Genomic DNA, 20,895 nt, shown 5'->3' on the forward strand with positions numbered 1-20,895 from the left:
TTTTTTTAACATCTCCTTTTCCCCCTCACACTGGGAAATAGTTCATTTTTATTCCAAGTCTTAGGGCTATAAAATATGACTTTTTTTGCTGGAGAGAAAACTGAAGTAAGTACACTGCAATCATTGCAATTCACCTCATTTTTTGGTACAACTTATCTTTTTTTTTCCTACCTCAAGCAGAGCTAAAAACTACTTGCTGGACACAAAGCCATTTTATGTCTTAATCCAGCAATTATAAGACACTTAGGGGCCTTGGGAAAACAAGCAGTTTATTTTTGTTAACAATGCCATATGTTCTCATGTACTTTTCTTTTTTTTTTTCCTTTTGCCAAAGCTGTGGAAGGAACTGGGTGGTTTTTAACTTACAGGACTTTTGTTAGAACCCATGTCACCTTACCAGTAGAGACAGCTGGGTTATGTTCTGTCCACAGGTATCTGCACGCTCATGGGACCATAATGAGTTTTTTGCTCAGTTTGCTGGAGATCACACTCTTCTAACTGTGGGATATTCCACTATCATTGATAAGTTGGCTGAAGGGCTGGACATCCGGTTAAATTTCCCAGTAAGTCTGGAAAATATTGATGCAATGCCTGTCTTGCTTTATTTTGACATACCCAATCATACATTTGAGGGGTTTTTTGACCAGGCAAATGTGCAGCTGCAATCATTCCAACTTATGTCTAAGAAGAGAGAGGGCAAGTTCAGAATTTCTTTTGTTAACCTTCTGACTGATCAGAAATTAAATTGTTGATGTTGCCATCAGCATTGAGTAATTCTATTTATATGAAATCTGTGATACTGAAAACACAGCTGCTGTTATGTCTGCATCCTAGGTGTGCAGTCTAAACTATTATACAAATTTGTATTTCAATAGGTACAGAGTATTGACTATTCTGGTGAAGAAGTACAGGTCACTACTGCAGATGGAACTGTGTGGAGAACACAAAAGGTACCCAGTATGCTTTCAGTTTATGGATTTTGGATACATGACAACAGCATTTTCCACAGTCCATGTGCTTTTGTTTGTTTGTTTGTTTTTTCCCCTTCCACAGAAGACTATTTACTCCAATTTCTCACACTTGTAAGAAAACTCATACATTCCAATGATCTGCATTTGGGTGTCCTGGAATCTATTTTTCATTGAACATGCTTGGGTTCTGAGTACTACTTGATTTAAAGAACTAAGGACTATAAAGATAGAACTAAAAATATGAAGCACATAGATTTTTATCTGGTCTCTGAAGTAATGGTTTCCTTGGTACCCTTTCCTACTCAGCCTTACCCCTTTTTTACATGTAAATCTGCCCTTTAAAATGTTTTCCTTTGGGATGCAGGACTCAACAACTTCTTATCTCTCAGTCACCCTTACTTCCTACATCTTCATTTGCTTTGTACTGGAAAAATTATGTTTTAGGTATCACTTTAAAAATGATACCTGTTCTTATCAAAAGAGGATTGACATCACTAATGTTACTGAGCCCTTTTTTAAGGGAGGGAATCTGTGAAGGAAAAAAAAAGAGCCATTCCCCTTTCAAAAAGAATTTTTTGTTAATCTGATGGTCTGCCTGCCTACAGTTTATGAGAGATATTAAAACTGTGTGGCATGGTTTGCCACTCACACAAGCAATTCAACAATTTGCGACTTAAAAGCCAGCCAAGTGAGAGACCTGTTCTTACCTCAGTGTAATGAATGTGTTCCCCATTAATGTGCAGTAGAATCAGACTCTAATGTTAAGGTATCTGGTGAATATTATACATGGATAATCCAAGACACTTTAGAGGATTCTATTAATCTTAAGTACAGCGTTCAGCTTTTGCTGCAATTGTGGCTGTAATTATTTCTCTCAGGTATTAGTGACGGTTCCACTGGCCCTTCTCCAGAAAAATGCCATTCAGTTCAGTCCTCCGCTGTCAGAAAAAAAAATTAAAGCTATTAATAGTTTGGGAGCAGGAGTCATTGAGAAGGTAAGCAAATTCAGATCATATTTCAGGTCCTTTTCATGGAAATATTCGCAGCTTTGGCCCTGTTGCTTTTACGGAGCATTTCTCCGGGTTTGCTTACGCATTTGGTTTTACTTGGATCCTCTGGCCAAAACTCTTCTGTGAGGTGCCTGCTGTTTGTGATTTTGGAGAAGGGGCTGGGGAAGGAAGCGCAGAAAAAACACTCTGCTGAGCTGCTTACTTTTTTCTATTTCTATACTATTAGTGAAATTCAATGGAAATAATTGTATTCATTTCTTTTTCAAACATCACAATGTAAATTATTACAAAGCCAGCAGAGCTCACGTGTATTTCTTAGAATTCCTGTCTCAATGTGGTTTTTAAAGAAACTGTTACAGAATCACTTCACAGCTTCAACTTTTTTGTGCCTGAGTTTGAGCAAACCTTCATACTCATCTTAGATAATCCAAAGTTCTCATAATACTCTTAGCCCTGGTCTATTTTGACCTAGGAAATACATGAACTATTTTGGAAGAATACCAAAGGCTGCGTATTTGACCAGCTTGTAAGATCCTTTAACTCTTCCTAGTGGAAAAAGGGAGCTGCTCCTGAAAAGATCCCTTCTAAGATCTGCGCTTAGAATAAAACAGAAATGAAAGTAATGCCAACAATGATCCTATAGCAATGTGGAAATTTAAAGGCAAGATTCACTGATCCTCATCTGTTATAGGGAATTTCTGAGTTCTGCATTAGGCTTGTAAAAACTCTGCCAAATTTGAGCATTTTCCATAGTGAATTTCATGGTGAATTTAATTCCCTTTATTTTCTATTTCTTAGACTTCAGCTTACACATTATTTTTTGAAACTCCCTCAGAAAACTGTGTTGAAAATTGAGTAAGAAAAGGGAAAAATGATTAGATGAACAGTTATGAGTTTTGTGGTGTGCTATGAAATTATTTGATTCCATCTCTCTCTCTCTCTCTTTCTAGATTGCACTGCAGTTTCCTTATAGATTTTGGGATAGTAAAATTCAAGGTGCTGATTTTTTTGGTCATGTTCCACCCAATTCCAGCCAACGTGGACTGTTCAGTGTTTTCTATGACATGGATCCAGAGGTAACACACTCCATCTGTATTTTCTGCTGGCCCTTCAGAAATTCGGTTTGGAATCTAAATGCAGTCATTACTGAACAGTGAAAGCTTCCTTCCCCTCCAACCCCCCCCTTTTTTTCCTCTTTCCTTTTAAATTAAGTGGAATCACTTTTATTTATCAAGAAAAAGCTGACTGATACTTCTTTGTACTAAATAGCAATATTTTCCCAGGCCTGGGTGCAAAATAATACATAAGTATGTTAATACTTTTAGTATCAAAGCTATTCTGAAAACAAGTGTGTAAGACCTGGCACAGATGAACAAAGATGGAAAAGCCTTTCTGTCACTTCAAGTTTAGGACTTCTAATTCCTTACTTAAATCAGCTAAAAAGGACAATGTTGGCTTATTAATACTTACTGGCTTGCACTGGCCCACGTGACTTTATGAAGTTGCAGAAGACAAGCAGTAGGTTTTGTGTGAATGTGAGGTCTGCAGGGTCAGCCTCAAAACCAGTTCAAACCAATGTATTGGCATTCTGTTTCCCGTCCCTGGCAGTTGCAAGCAGACATGCTACACATTTAACCTACTTCTTCATGCTTTAACAAGTGCTACTTACTACCTGACTAGAAGTTCTTCTGGACCTTCATGGCTTACTGTGAAAAGAAACTATCCTGTCAATATTGTGCTGTCATCAAAATATCAACACCTGTGTATGACTTTCCATGCAGCCTTTCTTGTCATCTCCTTAATTCTTAGGAGCTCATTCTATATGAGATTCAGCATGCTGATGCTTTCCAGAAACACTCATGCAATTATTAAGTTGCTTGACAGCTATTCTCTGATAGCTATCAAGTTTAATAACAGAAGAATTTATTGTACAGATAAAAGAGGGAGAGTTCATGAAAGGATTTGAGAATCTGTCTGGTATTCCATGGTTACAGATTAATCTTTGAAACTACCAAATCACAGCACATTTCCTGAAGTGAAAGGAATCGTCATGAGAACTGAGCTTTCATTTCTTGGGCCAAAATCAGCTGCTAAGAACTCAGCATTGGCTCCAATCCAAAACATGTCTAGCTAGTATTTAAATAGCTCATCTCTTTTACCATCTTTTGAAACCGGAGTAGAGTTGATGTGAAGTTTTGGCACGGGAGTTTGAGAGGTCTGGCTCAAAGGTCAAACGTTTGGGTGTAGTCTTCCAATAGGTATACAGCGAGTTTTCAGTTAATTCTGTGAGTTGTGAGAGGGGCTGACTGTCCCGATACAAGTTTCTGTTAACAAGATTTCCAGTTACTAACATCCTCTGGTCTTAAACACTGAAAAATAGGAAGCCTTCATTCTAAAGAATCAGAGCTGATTTTGTCTAGAACAAAAATTATTTTGGAGCTGAAAAATATCTTTGTCTTATTAATTAAAATTTACATTAGTAGTTAGTAATTAAACTGAAAATTTTGAAGTGATATTCTATATTATGATTTTGTTTTCTAGGGCAAACAAAGCATTTTAATGTCAGTGGTCACTGGAGATGCTGTGACAACCATTAAGAATTTAGATGACAAACAAGTACTGCAACAGTGTATGACTGTACTTCGAGAGCTGTTTAAGGAGCAGGTAAGAAAAACCTCTTCTCTTAACAGATGTGAATGAATGTGCCAACAGAAATAAAGCTTCTCATTGCATTACTTCTTGATGTACAGGAAAACATTTGATATTTTTGACTATTTTTCTGTGTGTTTGAGGAAAAGCTTCTTTTGAGCTATGGTAAAAATCAAATTCAGATGCTGTGTAGGGGAGAAATTATTCTTCTAGTAAGAAACAGCCCTTTCAGAGATGCCCTATGGTAAAGGTACAAGCAACATGATCAGTCAAGGGTCCTAAATCGTGACTGTAAAGAAACAAGAGGTAAAAATTCCTTTGCTTACCCCATCCAGATACCAGCTTATCAGGACAAACACTGACAGGAGAATCAGACAAATGTGGGGCAAGCAGATGGCTATCACTGAACGTTATTTTCACTCTTCTTAACAAACTCTGTAATATTTTACAGCTAAATCATTTGTAGCAGTTACATCTCAAGGAATGCTCAGCGTTAATGTTCATGGATGTTGGGACTAATGGTCTTGGAAAAATTTTGGCAGCTGAAAGCCAAGATGTTTTCCTAGAAAACATACTTTTGGTAGCAGCTTTACAGTTACCAGAATTGCAGGCAATGTAAGTCCACATACCTGCTATTTTCACCTCATCAGAACATACAAAGGTCTTCAGTTTGGTGCTGGTTTAATCTAGAAGGACGACTGCCATGTCTTTGTCCCCATGGCTTAACACAGTTGTGAATTTTAGCCATCTCTTGACAGCACTGCAGGACTTTCAAGGACAAGGCAGCTTTGCGTGCCATACCAAAACCTCCTTCTGGGATGCCTGTGCAACCTGTCACATGTATCTCCTTGGCTAGCAATTGTTTTGCTTGCTTGAACATTAGTTTGTGGGGGTGACCTGAATGGAATTGTCTAATTGTTGATAGCAGAAGCTGTGCAGAGGCAATCAGTGGTGTTTCTGTCTGCTTGTCACAAGAGCCTTAAGAGTAAGACACAGCTGTAGCTAAGTGAGCCTTCAGAGAGTTATTCAGGCTCTTTCTAGTAGAATGGAGTGGAACTTACACACTGCAATGTGACAAAAAATACACTGTACTACAATCATAGCTTAATTACAGACTTTCTTTTTGTTTCTCCCTAAATCTGGCTTTCAAACCAGCTCATTTTCTGATTTTAGACAAGTCAATTTATTTCTTCACTGGAACAAAATCATCTGCAAAACGGAAATTATATTTTGAGATTTAAACTAGAATTCACAAACTATTACGTCTTACTGAGATGCAAGGAGCTTACACTGCACACACAAACATGCTGAATTACGTTGATGCTGCTGTTTTATCTGTTTGCAAGATTACGTGTTACTGTGACATGGGAACTCTTTGTTTTACCTCTGTATTTCTAGGTTTTGATACAGTATCCACATTTTTTGCATTCAAAACAGAGGAACTGTAATGTTTCAAACATCAGGCAACTCTAGCAAACAGATTATCTTCAGTGCTTAGTGCTGTAATAAGTAAAACTGGGATTTAATTCAGGAATTTAATCTACAGTAAAATAATACTGCATACTCCCTAAGGATTATGGAAAGCTACATAAAACGTGAGCTCTTCTTTGCAGCATGTAAGTTTCACTCTAATCATACAGGAGGTTCCTGACCCAGTGAAGTTTTTTGTGACTCGATGGAGCAAAGACCCTTGGCTCCAGATGGCATATAGTTTTGTAAGAACAGGAGGCAGCGGCGAAGCTTATGACATTATAGCTGAAGACATCCAAGGAACAATTTTTTTTGCTGGTGAGGTAAGTATCTTTGCTACTGTTGATTTAAGGTCACTGGGGAACTATTTATGAAAGACTGTCTTTTGCCAGCCAACAGGTATTAACTTAGAGGTAGCATGAAAGTATATTGTTACACAAATATACTAATGTTTCTTCATTTTGACACACAGCTCTCTTTATTCCTATTGGGAGTAGGTAGCTCACCATGTATCTCAGGCTGGGAGTGAGCTGCATAACCAGCAAGAGCAGACTATGAAAAGAACATACTCTCCACTTGTATTTTTAGTCAAATTATCTTTCTGTTACTGGGTAGCATAACAGATGTATGCTGCTGATGGGTGCATTCTACCTTGAAATAGTACTCAAATATCTCTCTATAGTGCTTACAGCAGAACAGACAACTAACGTTGCCAGTTGACTTGCTTTGCAGCTTCTGATGTTGTCAAAAATCATCAATCTTTCCTCTAAAATTCTTTCAACTAAGCTTTCCATAGCCTTTTAAAATGTTGGCACACGCCTATGTAAAAAATAACTGATCTGAACTTTTCATTTTAAATCTGTTTCAGTAGCTCTAGAAACAATTAATTAATTTGGTTTTTTTTTTTTTAAATACAGGCCACAAACAGGCACTTTCCTCAGACTGTTACAGGAGCTTACCTGAGCGGGGTTCGAGAAGCCAGCAAAATAGCAGCATTTTAACTATGTATTTTTTTGTGCTTATAGATATGTTTTAAATTGTTTTCTGTGGGTAAAACTATCTTCAAGTTTCCTATCTGCTGCCTTTTTTCCAAGTGGTACTTCAATAGTATATGGTACCTGAAGATAAAATCTTCATCCTCCTTTTCCTACTCTTTTTGTTTCCCCTTTTAAGCCCTAATGATACGTATTGTTGTGTTGGTTTTTTTTTTTTCTTTTCATCCAAAATATCACTAGCAAGGGTGCCATTGGAGTCTCTGGCCACAGCTTAACTAATGGAACTTTTGTTGCGAGTCCTTTTCTGTGTGGCTTAAGTCATGATATTGTAGATCTTCATTTCAGAAGGTCATATTAAAGAAAGATGAAGTTAACATACAGCATTAAAAATGCTGGCAGTTAGTAAAGGGAGAATGGGAGTTTTCCACTAACTGTGCTTCTCAGGTTGATTATGCTCAGAGGAGTTCAAACTTGCTCCCAAAAGCCTGAATAACCCAGACAAACTCTAGAATTACTGTAGGAAGGCACTCAGCTGTCACCGTTTCTACTTGCAATCGATGATCTCTTCTACAGTATTTCTCATATTCTTAGCCTCCACCACCCAGGCTTTGGAATATCAAGTTTGTTCCTTTAAATCAGACTGCTGGAACAGTTTACAGTGCAATCATAGGTTATTGTAGCTAATAAAAACTTGAAAGTAAAGATTAACTTTTACATTACCTTAAAAACAACTTTGAAATGTTTTCCCTGTTACTTAATTCAGAGAAATCCTTGTTACAGTAGGGTAAGTTTAGATTTGCTTAGTGCTTCTGATCATGTAGAAAAAGGATAGCTTGAGAACACTCTAAGATTATTTTGGAAACAAAACTCCAAATTCATTTGGGCTGAGGAACTAACTACTGCTATGAGTGCACACTGCGGGGGAAGAAAAGAACTGCAAGTTCCCAACAGCTCATTCAGCTTTCATATTTTAAAAATCAGTGAAGATGAATGAGGAAAAATATTAACTTTAGCTTTATGAAGGGCTGAAACAAGGTAGCATGCACTTTGACTTGAAGTTTTTTCTTTTTCTTTTGTTATTAAAGTATTATGAAAAACAACTTGTGGGAGTTATCCAGTAAGGGCTAAGCATCTAGCTAATAGTTTTTCCACGAGACGGGGAAGACAAAGTATTTCTCAGTAGAAATCAGACAGGCACAATCAGGATACCTGTTGTAATACTGTTCCACTAAAATGGTATTCGTGGGAAACAAAAATTAAAACCAACTTTTAGTTCTGTTCTGCCATACCTTCCGTGTAACTTTACTGCCTCGTGTTTTCTGGAAGGATAGCAAGCACTTATTCTTCTCCCCCCTTCTTGTTATATTTTGATCTCTTCATGTAAGAGTGACACAGCAAGCTCTTTCAGCTTTTAACAGTGCTCATTTCCATACAGCTGTATCACTAGAAACAACAAAAGCAACGTTAAGAAAAATGCTACTGAATAAATGCAATTCTTTTTAAATACCTAATAACTTGTTCTTAGAGTAGCAATGATATTGTTAAATATCTTTATTTAATCTCTAATTTACGAGGTGAAGATGTTTATATAACTGATGTTTTTCAGATATATATTGTTCTGCTTCTTAAGGCTGAATTATGCGGATTAATAGGAAAAGTGTAACTGTTCATAATTTTTTCTCTACATAAAGGCTAGTATGTACAGTTTTGAAAGTAATTCCAAATATTAAATTGTAATTCAAAGGCTATAAGAAGCAAGACAAAATCCTTTGATGAAAGATAATCAAACATCAGATTTTGCTTTTGATAATTATTTGCACTTTGTTAACTCCACAGATTGCAGGCTCACAGCTTAAGCAGGAAAGATTGGGAGCTGTAGGTATTTGAGTTCCAAGTTTCTTTCCTAGCTTATCATGTACGAGGTGGTGGAACCACCATCCCTGGAAGCATTCAAGAAAAGGGCAGATGTGGCACAGAAGGGTGCTGTTAAGTGGGCATGGGTGATGGGATCGTGGTGATCTTTTCCAACCTTACTGATCCTATGATTCTAAACAAGCTTAACGCTATGAGCTCGAAACATTAATTCAATTCAATGGCTGCTTCTGCTGACCGTGGTCAAAACTTGTCAGCTTCGTAACAAATCACTTATTCAAGAAAAACCTGCCTAGAAAGAGGAACACAGCTTCATTTCTACAGTTGAAAAGTTTGCATGAACATGCTTATTTCAGGCATGTGCTTCCATGCTGATAATTTGTTCTTGGGGTTTTAAATCTATCTCTAAGTTGGCAGGTAGATAAATGATACGCTAGAGAATAGAGGAGGACACGAACCAATGCTATCACAGTTGGCTTTAGCTGCTGCACACTTCTTATAGCATTAACATAAGAAATGATAAATTTATCAGTAACTATTAATTATTTGTATATTATTTTTGTGCTAAGGCACTTCAGTGGTGTTGCGCTGCACTTAAGTTTGAGGAGTAAATAAAAATAAGTATGTTCCACTTTACCTTATGTTCATTTAAAATATATAAGAACATCAGGCTGGTTCTGAGGCTTCATTCTTAATGTTCCCCCAGTTTTCTTTTTCAAATGCTCATGTCAAATTTTATTCCAAGCATGTATGTGTTTTTATTTCTGTGTTTAATTTATTCCCTGCAAATAAAGAACTAGGGAATGTTTTGAGCAGATTTGTTTAAATGTTATCAAACATATTCGAATGCAGAGCATGATCTGTTACACTTCAATTCTTCTGTGTGACTATGTTATGGCAGCAGAATAAAACTGGAAAGTATCCTCAGGGCAGTTGTGTTATTTCTTGCTTGAATTTTCATTACCATTCTTCAAGACCCCAGCACCTGTAATTTCATTCTAACACTGAGAATCTTTGAAGCAGAAAAAAATACCAATGCTACTTCTGAAATCAGGTACTATGAAGCAGTAGATTGCACCACTGCCCCCAATTCCCAGTCAATAAAATAGCTGGTGTTACAAATTTCTGTTTTTTCTCATTTTAGTTCTAAAACATTAGCCTATAATTTAGTTTATAAATGAGAGTGAAGTAAGTAGTAAGTTTAAGCTGTCCAGTGAACAAGCTCAGGAAGAAAGGCATGGTGAATGTGCTACCAGTGCTATCCCACAGAACATGTGAGAGGCCAGGTTTGTGGCCTGAGATTCTTTTAAGAGAACAAATTTTATTGCAGATTTGAGTATTAGACGTGGACAAAACTACGAATGCTTTATCAGTAAGAGACCCTAAGTTTCTCTCCCTCCTCACAGCCAGCTGCTTTGTATAAAATAGCCAAAGACCATTACACTTGCAGGATAAACACCCTCTGAATTCCACCAAACTATACCTGTTGGAGCTTAACATTGTTATTCCACCATCCATCCATTGGATGTTTCAGAGCAACACAACTGCTCGGATAAGGAATTTCTCAAGAAATGCAAAATATTTCATCCATTCTCATAGAATCATGGTTCACATCAGAAGGAACTTTTGGAGATGATCTGGTTGCAGGTCCTTCTCAGAGAAGGGCCACTGTAAGGCAAGTCGCTCAGCGCCCTGCCTGAACACCTCCAGTAATGAGGATCCTTCCACCCCTGCCTGCTCTCTACTCTCTCTTGGCAGTTGCAGGCTGCAATACAGATCCCATTTACCTGTCTCTTTCCAAAGATGAGCAAGCTCAGCTTGCTCAGCATTCCTTTGTACATCGTGTGCTCCACACCCATTATCTTGGTGGCCTTCCACTGGACTCACTCCAGGATGCCCACACCTTCCTTATCTCACAGAGCCCAAAGCTGAGCACAACAATCCCAAGGCAAGCTCCCAAGCACTGAACTTAGGGAAATACTTGCTTTTCTTGACCTACTGGCTATACACAAGTGTTATTATGCCCCTGTGATGGAACACGGGGGGTTTCAGGTGAACTCCAGTTCCAATTACTGGATGCACCACCATTGGCTCCTTTCCAGATCCTTTCCTGAAAATTTGCTGCAAAGTTGCTTAGAAAGAAACGAGCTTGTCCCCATCTGAAGTGTTACACAGGCTTATTGTTCCCAGATGCTGGGTTCTGCATTTGCTAAGCTTTATGATGTTCCCATCAACCCATTTCTCCTGTAAATCAAGGCCCATCTGAACATAATTTTTGATATACAACTTCTGGCTACTTGCTCTTATCATTATTTCCAAATTCAAAGACATTTATTTGAAAAGCAAAAATAACATGCTTTCTTAAAAATTTTCAGCAAGAGAAGCACAGACTTTCATTAAATTGCTTATTGCAAGGCTCCAGACAAAATATCCTGGTACCTTATAGATTTCCCATTGTTCTAAGTGACAAGAGCTAAAATAAAAGTAATAGAACTAAAAAAAATAAAATAAAATAAAGCATTCCTGAGATGACTGGTTTTTTTCATCTGGCTCACTGGAAGCTACTTGATTACAGTCAACTTGAACAGCAGGTTGGAACCAGATAACTTCCAGAAGTCTCCTCCAACCTAAAGTGTTCTGCAACACATTTGCCATACAACTTTCTGATTTGAAATCTACCCAAGGGGTTATGAGGTACCTTCTTTCTGAAACAGCATAAAAACCTGATAAGCCTTCCCAGAATTGCCATGCTGACTGCCAAAGGCAGTATTACAAATTAAGCACTGAGCTCCAAAAGGTTTATTTTTAAGCCCTGTTTAGTGGTGCCTACTCTAAATTCAGGCAGATGCACCTGAGCAGTGTACCACGGGTCACCCCAGAACTCAGCTCTCTGTCTGAAGACACATAGCATCCTCCCTCCACCAAATTTCTACTCTTCCTTTTCCCCACCTAACCCCCTCCACCTTCTTTCTCCTACAGGACCCACGCATTCACTCCAAAGATCAAGATCACTCCTGAAAACAGCTGCTTGTGTAAGCAAGCCATTCAGGTTAATGTCTGTGTTTTTGCAGGTCACCAACCAAAACACTGAATACCAAAGACTTAATAAACAAAAGAACCAAGCACACTGTAGGCCTGTAGGAATTACACTGAAAGCAAATTAGATCAAGAAGTTAGACTGGTTTTTCTAGACTACTACGGTCAGCATATGATCTTGAACTTTTTTCAGGGTATGTGCCTTAAACACACTGTTAACTTCTGTGCCTATTTTGTATAGAATTTAGAGCTCTGATCAGCTGTTTCACATCCAATAGCATTAAGAAAAACAGATTTTTAAATGTATTTTCCAGTACTGGTCTCACAGCCTTCCACACAGTGAAATCACATATCAGCTGCAGCCAGACTGGAATGGATTACCTGAGAAATAGTTCAGACATTTCTCCTCAGCTGAGAACTGCACTTAGATGCAATTAAGATGTTGTAACACAATCTTTGACAGTTGCCAAGTCCATTTCCATTCCATCATCACAATTCCAAAATGGCAAGGAATGCACGTGCACAATAAATAGCAGCACGCTGTTCCTAAGAATTCACACAGTAAGAAAGGTTTATACTTGCAAGTCATTTGCCATAAAAACACTTCCTGACCCAAAAAAAAATGGAAACTCACTGGTATATTAAAATACCAATCACAAGAAAGTTACATGATTTAAATTACTGGTAATAAAAATCCATGTGAAAACACAATAAAACCTGACACAGGTAACTTAACAGCTTTAGCTGGGACTGGTAGTGGAAGTAGAAGCCCCTAGTGTTTTGAATTCCATAATTAAGATTTACAAAGCACTTTTAACACTCAAATATTTCAGAGGAAAAAAAATAATAAGTCACAGAGCATACAATTTGAGGTCTTGTTGTAAAGATGTGCCCTTCAGCTACAATCTCCTAAGTAGGGAAGCCTGCTGATGTAAGCTGAGGTAGTTTCTACCAAACGAGATGAAGACAACAGCCTCGTTTCTGTATAATTATTTTTACTATACATTTAAGCAAACGTACCATCAACATTGATTTACATTTTTGAGAAAGACATTTATTGAATAAAAAACCCCGTTACATTCAGCCTTATGAATGATTACACGCAAAGCAAGTCAAAACAGGTGATGACTGAGTAGCCTAACTGGCTGAACATTACCAGAACTTAGATTACTTATGAACACTTATTTCCCAACTGTACAATAATAAAATGCAAAAATATGCTTCTTCTTGCCATTAATACTGTAGTCAAAGGGATTCCTTGCTTTTGGCATTAATGGCAGCCCACACTTCAGCATCTGTTGTTAGTTGGCATGTTAAGTGCAGGACTTTCCACATGAGCTACAATGTATTTGGAAAACAGAAACCAAAACAGCAGAAACAGATATGCAAAGAGTTCACTTTGATCCCAAAAGCCGTGGGTCAAAGTTCAAGACTGCAGACTTAGGAGTACCAGCACACACGTTGAGGCACAGTGGCTGAGGTTCAGAAGAGAGCTCCCATACAATCGTGCAGTAAAGCCCAAGTCAGAGACCCCACTGGGGGCTTCCAAAGCTATCACACCTCCTAACTGTACATCATGGATATCCACTTCTGAGACGTCAGGCCATCAAGTCCAAACACTAAAAGACTTCTTTTTTTTTTTTTGCAACGTGAGATTTGAAAAAAGTTTCCTACAGTCTTTACAGGGACTTTATTTATAAAGTCAAGCCATTGAAACAAACGTATCTGTAGTCTTTGTACAAAATTAAACACTGAAAAGCTTAAGTATAAAACTACAGTTTCATTTCTGTACAAGATGGGAAAAACATTGTAAAACCTCAACTCATTTGTAGTTTAATCAGACTTCTGCATCTCTTTCCATCACAGCCTCACTGCTGAACACTGACATTTCATGTCATAAATCCTCTAAGATAAGATTAAAAACTGATTTGCACAAAAGAAATCAAAAATAACTTTATATACACAACAGAAAGCCTTTTAAGAGTACAAAAATAACATCTATATGCCAATTAGTTACCATGCTTTGTCAATTCCAAGTGCCTAAACATGCAAGACAGTAATGACAATCTAGAATAATTCTGCATCTGTAGAATGTTTCAGACTATGAAAGACATTAACATGCCATTAACTCCTGTTCTTTTTTAAAATGGATATATATTCAATTTTTTTTTTTTTAAACCAATAATGCAGTATTCAAGTCTCTGCATGTATGTCCACAGATAAACAGCTTTCATCTTGATTTTTAAGTCTTCTGCAAGCTAGTAATGCAGACTAAAAAGCTGTGATGGTTCCAATCAATCTAATTATTCAAAGCAATCCAAGATGTACAAAAGCTATAAAAAAGGGAACACTTATCACCATGCACAAAACTTAAGAATGTTCAACTAAAACATGCATCAAATGCATGTTTTGTTGGGTTCTTTTTTTTTTTTTTGCTTTAAAAAAAGATACACGACACGATTTACATTAACACTCTTAGCATCAGATCAGCAGAATCAGTTCTGACTAAATACCACAAGGGTAAGACACATTCCTTTTGCTGGTGCCTATCATATCTTCAAATCCACGGAAACAAAATCAGGAATCTTCAACTTCCCAGTCAAATCAGATCATGAAATCAACTGAAATGAGAAGTGCATTAGTTTTCTCCTTTCTCAACTTCTACCTACAATGTACACACTGCCTCTCCTCTAGCATCAAGAAAATGCACTCAACTTTTTGCTGGCAGGAAAGGCCAAGAACATCCCTCCAGCAGATAGATTGCTCTTATGCCTTTGCTGATAACACAGCACGTAGATGTAGCTATTTTCTAGACAGTCACGTATCATTTCAACACCTGCAAATGAACCTACAAGAAAAAAAAACCTCATAGGCAGCTTCCTAACTGTGTTATCAGTGAAAAGGGGCAAATATAGAGAAAAGCTCTTTTCATCCAATTTCCTTCTCTCATTTGTAGAGCTTTCCAGTCTACGAAGCTTACACCACCTTTGTTTTGTTATCAGTGGTCAGTGCACGATTTACAAAGCAACTCGCAGCCAAAGCTGCAATTGGAAGAACATACAGCCTTCAGAGTCATCAAAAACTAGGAGAGCTCTAATTTTAGTTCTGCTTACTAAAGAAACTCAAAGTAGTAATGACATGCTAAGAAAAAAAAAGTCTGGACCAGTTATTTTAGGAAGAGGAATACAGGAAAAAAAACCCCCAGCAACCACAAAACAAACAACAGCAACAAAAACCAAGAACCAACAAAACCACTCAACACACCCCACATAAGGGGAGCCAAAAAAGAAGGGCAAAAAAAAGCCAGTATTCACATTTATCAAAACAATGAGGTTTGGGATGCTTCCAACACTACACAGGAGGCTATTACAACTGGTGTAAAACTATGTCATGCCAATTCCTATTAGACTTGGAAAAATGTTTCTGAACAATTCTTTACCTCTTTGACTGTTTCTTTAATGAAGTCTTTCCTGTCAGATAAGTCATAACTGGGATAATTCTCATACACCTAGAAAAAAAGAATTGAAAGTACAACCTTGAGTTACTTCCACTCAGTGTACTTTATGAATAGAAGCTTAAATAAAAAGAGAGCAGAAAGCAGTGCTGTACTTTTAGCATTACAAAACTGGCAGAACTCCCTCTGTTAATTATGGAAAGTTACTTTTATTTCCCTGTCCTTATTTTGACCATGAAATCTACATCAAGTTATTTTTTATGTTTGGTCACTGACTAAAATGTTACTGGCAACACACCAACAAATTGGAATGCCTAACCTGCCATGTCAAGCAAACCCAGAATTCTCCAATGTTTGTCCTATACATTTGCTAAGCAGACAAATACCTTCTTAAAAAAAAAATATATCTAAATGCCTACTTATTTTTTTGTAATGAGTGGAATTGTCATCTTTCAAGTTACCAACATAAGCATCAATATATTTAAGTGCAATTCTACAATTACTCTCTGGTTAACCATCATGAATGAGAAGTGAAAGGATATCAAACTAATTAAACAACAACCACCACCACCACAGCAAATGCCAATACTGACAATGAATGCAGCTCACCACATTTCAGACTTATCCTAGTGTAAGAAGTGACCAGGTAGCAGTGCTGTCTGTGTGGTGGTCACTTTTCCCTTTCCCACCCACACTCCTCCTTGGCTCCTGTCCTGCAGCTCAACGGCTTCTTTGCTCACTTTATACAACTCATTAACTCAGCTGAAAACTATGCACTTATTCTGCGTTGACAGCACCAAACAGACTCAAAGGATACGAAAAGAGCAAGAGCAAGGCAAGCAGAAATGTGCACAGAGCAGCACAGTCCTTCCCTTTTGACAGCAAAAATCTGCTGTGCTGGTTCAACAGCTCTAATATTTGCACCTTAACACACAGCACTTGCTTTGAAGGTAACAACACTACTTTCCATGTAGCTATTTTTGATTTAGATTTTCATTCCCCTGTGGAACATACAGCATTGCATACCTTAAGATTAAGCCCTCCTATTAGTAGCTGTTAGTAAATAAATCAAACCATTTTGTTTCGTTGTGTAGACTGTAAGCCACAGCTTACAAAACAAGATTAAAAGTCAACTTACAGACAGCTCACTGTCCCCCAAAAAACTGCTAAATCACCTGCTTACCTCCTTGCAGATTTGTTTCATTGTGACTTCCTCCAAATTTGCATTGGCCAACAATTTCTTGACAGTTTCCTTAATTTCTTCATCCGTGGGTGGTTTCTTCAGCTTTTTAATTAAAGGTTCATTATCTGAACTATCCTCCGATTCGCTTTCTAAATATGAAGAGTAACTCAGATTGTAATAAAACATTTTCAACTTGCTTTCATTCTTTTTCCAAAACAAAAGCTATCAGAACATTTGATGCAATGCTCACCCTTAAAATGGGTATCTTGCCAGTCCATCATTTTATAAATAAACCTAATGCTGTCAGTATTGCACTTACTTATCTATCTGCATTACTGTTTGTTAACTACCAGTTTACAAATCAATACATACTCTAGAAAGTATGGATCTGTTTACATTCATCTATCAAACAAAAACAAAAAGCAAACCAACAACATTTATGACAAAAATTCAATACTGAGACATTTCTGCCCTAAAACAACACTTATTTGCTTTGAAAAGGAGTTCAGATTCCTTTTCCCAATGGTGCTGCTCATTAGAGTCTCATCATTTTGCAGTGCTGTAATACCAAACATGCCATCAGAAACACCATTCCAAAAAGAAACAAAAAAAAACAAAAAACACCCCAAAAAGCAAGGAGAATCATAAAGGAAGTTAAGTGAAAAGGCACAGGACAGTCCTATAATCTCTTCCAGCACAAAACACCAAGACTGAGTGACTCCAGCACACTGCTATTGGCATCCTGTCTGAGAATAGAGGCACTAAGTCCAGATAAAGAGTTTGCAGAATGACCCACTTCACATTTCAAGTTTTGTACTGTGGACGTAGACTCAAAACAGAAATGCAACAGGAATAAATAGGAAACTAAGCCCAGACTATCTAACACACACATACACAAAGCACACACCTAACATCACACACACACTGTGGTGGTAAAATGAAGTGTACATGCACACAGTCAATCACATTGGTGCCATCAGCAAACTGAAAAATATTAAGTTCAGCACAGGCTGCCTAACAGCTGAGAAACAAGGCTGGGAAAGAAGCTGAGCATGATTTTTTATCTGAGAGTTGTTGTTTTCTCAACTCTCTGACAAACCAGTAGTTAGTTTGAACTGATTTCTCTGTGAGAGCACACATATGCTGGTGCTGGCATTAAATCAACTGTGCTTGTAGTACACGGATATATGCTGCATTAGTAATGCTGCCACTGGGATGGCTTTTTAACTCCAAGAGGGTCAGAGAATTGAAGGCTATAAAAAACCTCTGGAGATCATTTGGCTGAAGCTCTTCCTCAGAACAGGGCCACAGCTGAGTGGGCTGCCCTACGCTGCCTATACATGCATTTGTCAGATATAAGGAAAACAAGAGCAACAGGACGCACGTGGAACACGTATCTGTGTTGTGAATATCAAGCTGCTGAATAGGAGACAGAATGTTGGATATATACTATATACCCATCAATTGTAAGATTGAAGTTTAATAGAACTTCATGATGCTCTTACAACAGAAGACAAAACCAGGCTGATACCTTAGATGTACAGACAAAAATGTATATAAAAATTATATAAATATAATTTATATAATTATATAAAAATATACCCAAATCAATTTTTTTCTTTAAATTACCAGTGTGAGGAAAGAAACTTCAAATCCATAACTCAGCAAACTCCATTTTCCTTCACAATTAGGTAAAGAAGCCTGTTTTCTAATAAGTATCTCTGTTAAGCTACAAGATGATGCATGATAAAAGATCCAAAGCCGTTTACCTTTCCTAGAACTGTTCTGATTCTTTTTAGTAGTGCTGCTATCCGCCTTCTTGACATTAGCACCCTTCACAGTTTTCTTGGGTTTGGAAGTCACCTTTTTAGATCTTTCTCTTTTAGATGCTCTTCTAGGGGGCTGTAAAGAAGAAAATGGAGGATTAGAACAGTGGTTCCTACTGAACAACCCATACTCCTCTTAAGCAATGGAAATCATCCCTTCTGTCAGCACGAACTGTATCAACAACATTAATACATTTTACTAGCTATATCTACTTCTAAACCATGAGGTGAAAACATTCACATTCTCAGGAATTTCACGTTGCTCCTCTATATACTCAAACTGGCACCTTCTGATTGTGTTTGTAATCTAGCTGTACTGTGCCCCTCCATTTGCAGTTAGTTATCATAGAACGGTTTGGGTTCGAGGGAACCCTAAAAACCACCTGGTTTTGGACCCCTGCCACGGGCAGATGCCTTCCACTAGATCAGGTTGCTCAAAGCTATGGTTGCTTATAATTAGCTGAAAAATTTCAGAACACAACATGCCATGCCTTTAAATCATTTCTAGATGCTGTACTTCACTAGGACTACACACAGCAAGTTCTTTTAGTACAGCTGAGATATATCAGCTGGCCCATAATTTGGCTGAATATTGCAGCCAGCAAACTCAAAGAAAACTGCACTAAGTTACCACCAATAGAGAAAAGTGGGAAAAGTTCATACAACTTGTAACTACTTGTTCCATTGGTATCTGGTACAACCCCTGAAACGAGCACTCCGTAGAACAGAATGTATTTCTTTATGCTGGATTGCTCACTTACAGTTGCTATTATAGCTATACAACTAAAAAGCAGTGTTGTTAAGTGAGACCTCTGCTGCTTCACATTAATTCATACTGTGTGTATACATGCATGGCATTGTTATCACAAACTAAATGTGTGCTTAACACAGGCTTTAATACAGAACTTCTAACAAGGCTCAAAACTGCCCTCACAGAAAGTTTTGACGAGGATAAGACCAGACTTCAGAGAAAGAACACCAGGAAACAAAACAACTAACAGTAATTACTAAATTCATCATTCCAATTTCAATTTTAAATGGCAGCATAGTCACCTGAGCTATCACTATTACACAGTGACATCTAAATAAGTTCATACAACTTGTAACTACTCGTTCCATTGGCATCTGGTACAACCCTGAAACTAGCACTCCGTAGAACAGAATGTATTTCTTTCTGCTGGATTGCTCACTTACAGTTGCTATTATAGCTATACAACTAAAAAGCAGTGTTGTTAAGTGAGACCTCTGCTGCTTAACATCAGAAAATATACTCAGGAATCACCCTAAGTCTAACTAAACTTGCAATTAGTTTTTAAGTTCCTGATAAAGCTCCATCACTAGCGACAGAATCAGAGGTTACAACCAGCAGACGTATTTAAGCTTCAAAAAAATTATGTTCCTTCAGCATACAGAAGTATTCCAGATATCTTTCCTTCTGGGTACATAAGATCAAAAACCAAAGCAATAGAATACTGTTGCAGTCAAGAGAAGCTCATCACTACTTTAGCCTGAGATTCCAAAAGAGCAGGGGAAACACAGCCTGTAGTTTGTTAAACGTTATATAATCCTAGCCTTTTTTTTTCTTTCCTTCTTTATGGTATAACCTTATAGCTCTGCAAAGGTAGACATTTTCCACTTCACCATTTCCTATATTCAAACTAATTTGGCATACGAGCGCTTGCATGATAATTACACTTTTATTCCATGCAAGTCAGTTTCAACTTCCAAAGTCTTCAGTGCACACCAGGTTATTGCCTGGAGGTCATCAAATCCTCCTGCCTTTTGAAAGAAGGCAAAGATGACTCCGTTAGATCAACAGGGTCTACCATTTTTTCTTAAATAGCTGAATTCTTAAGAAAGTTTCTAAAAGCAGATTCCTGCCCCTGAAAGCCATGTTTCCTTCCCTCACAGCAGGAAGACTGTACTGTTGAAGAGACAAACAAACATAAAATTCACTTGTAATATTTTGCCCTCACTATTTGGGGGAAAAGAAAGATGCAAACTCAGAATTATGTTTGTTTTATGGAGATGCAAAGAACTTCCTTGAAGCTTCTTTTTAAATTAACATGAGAACCTCTGAAATGTAAAAGTGTTTGCATTAATGGTTCAACTTACATACAGCAGCTTTTCTATAGCTCAGACTATTTACTTAGTCTGCCAATCCTGCACTTCAATAGAGGGAATGCAACCCAAGTAAATAACTGTCTCAGTTTGGAGTAGCCCACATAAATAATTTCCTTTGACACCAATTAACTAATGCTGTTTGTTCTATGGCTTTGGTTATGGCTAAAAAGGAAGTCCCACTGAAAAGAAATTATAGGATAAGATGGACCCTGTGGTTCCTTTCATTTCTTTCTTTCACAGTTCAGACATATGGACAAAACCAGTGGCATCTGCACCAGAGCATTTTGTGCCTGTTCTGTTAACTA

General features: G+C 37.6%; 2 protein-coding genes across 4 annotated transcripts in view; one reads left to right on the forward strand and one right to left on the reverse strand.

The window, feature by feature from the left end:
• The window catches only part of KDM1B (lysine demethylase 1B), a 28,402-nt gene extending 18,506 nt beyond the window's left edge, over window positions 1–9,896 (forward strand). Inside the window, exons 15-21 of the mRNA XM_042833437.1 lie at window positions 432–563; window positions 876–950; window positions 1,850–1,966; window positions 2,932–3,057; window positions 4,523–4,645; window positions 6,271–6,423; window positions 7,018–9,896. Coding sequence (XP_042689371.1) covers window positions 432–563; window positions 876–950; window positions 1,850–1,966; window positions 2,932–3,057; window positions 4,523–4,645; window positions 6,271–6,423; window positions 7,018–7,101 — 810 coding nt within the window. The 3' untranslated portion in view covers window positions 7,102–9,896. The remainder of the gene's footprint in view (window positions 1–431; window positions 564–875; window positions 951–1,849; window positions 1,967–2,931; window positions 3,058–4,522; window positions 4,646–6,270; window positions 6,424–7,017) is intronic.
• DEK (DEK proto-oncogene) overlaps window positions 1–20,895 on the reverse strand; it is a 47,009-nt gene that overhangs the window by 16,678 nt on the left and 9,436 nt on the right. For 2 of the 3 annotated variants that reach the window (XM_042833455.1, XM_042833447.1), the window contains exons 8-10: window positions 18,410–18,542; window positions 16,641–16,789; window positions 15,443–15,511 (exon numbers count right to left, since the gene is read on the reverse strand). In XM_042833455.1, coding sequence (XP_042689389.1) covers window positions 15,443–15,511; window positions 16,641–16,789; window positions 18,410–18,542 — 351 coding nt within the window. Of the gene's footprint in view, window positions 1–13,653; window positions 14,625–15,442; window positions 15,512–16,640; window positions 16,790–18,409; window positions 18,543–20,895 lie in introns of those variants that run through there. The other variant, XM_042833461.1, reaches the window with a different exon arrangement.

The sequence above is a fragment of the Centrocercus urophasianus genome, unplaced genomic scaffold (genome assembly GCF_019232065.1).
Source record: "Centrocercus urophasianus isolate 14NV4802_14NV808 unplaced genomic scaffold, USGS_Curo_1.0 seq_11, whole genome shotgun sequence".
NCBI classification, from domain to species: Eukaryota; Metazoa; Chordata; class Aves; order Galliformes; family Phasianidae; genus Centrocercus; species Centrocercus urophasianus.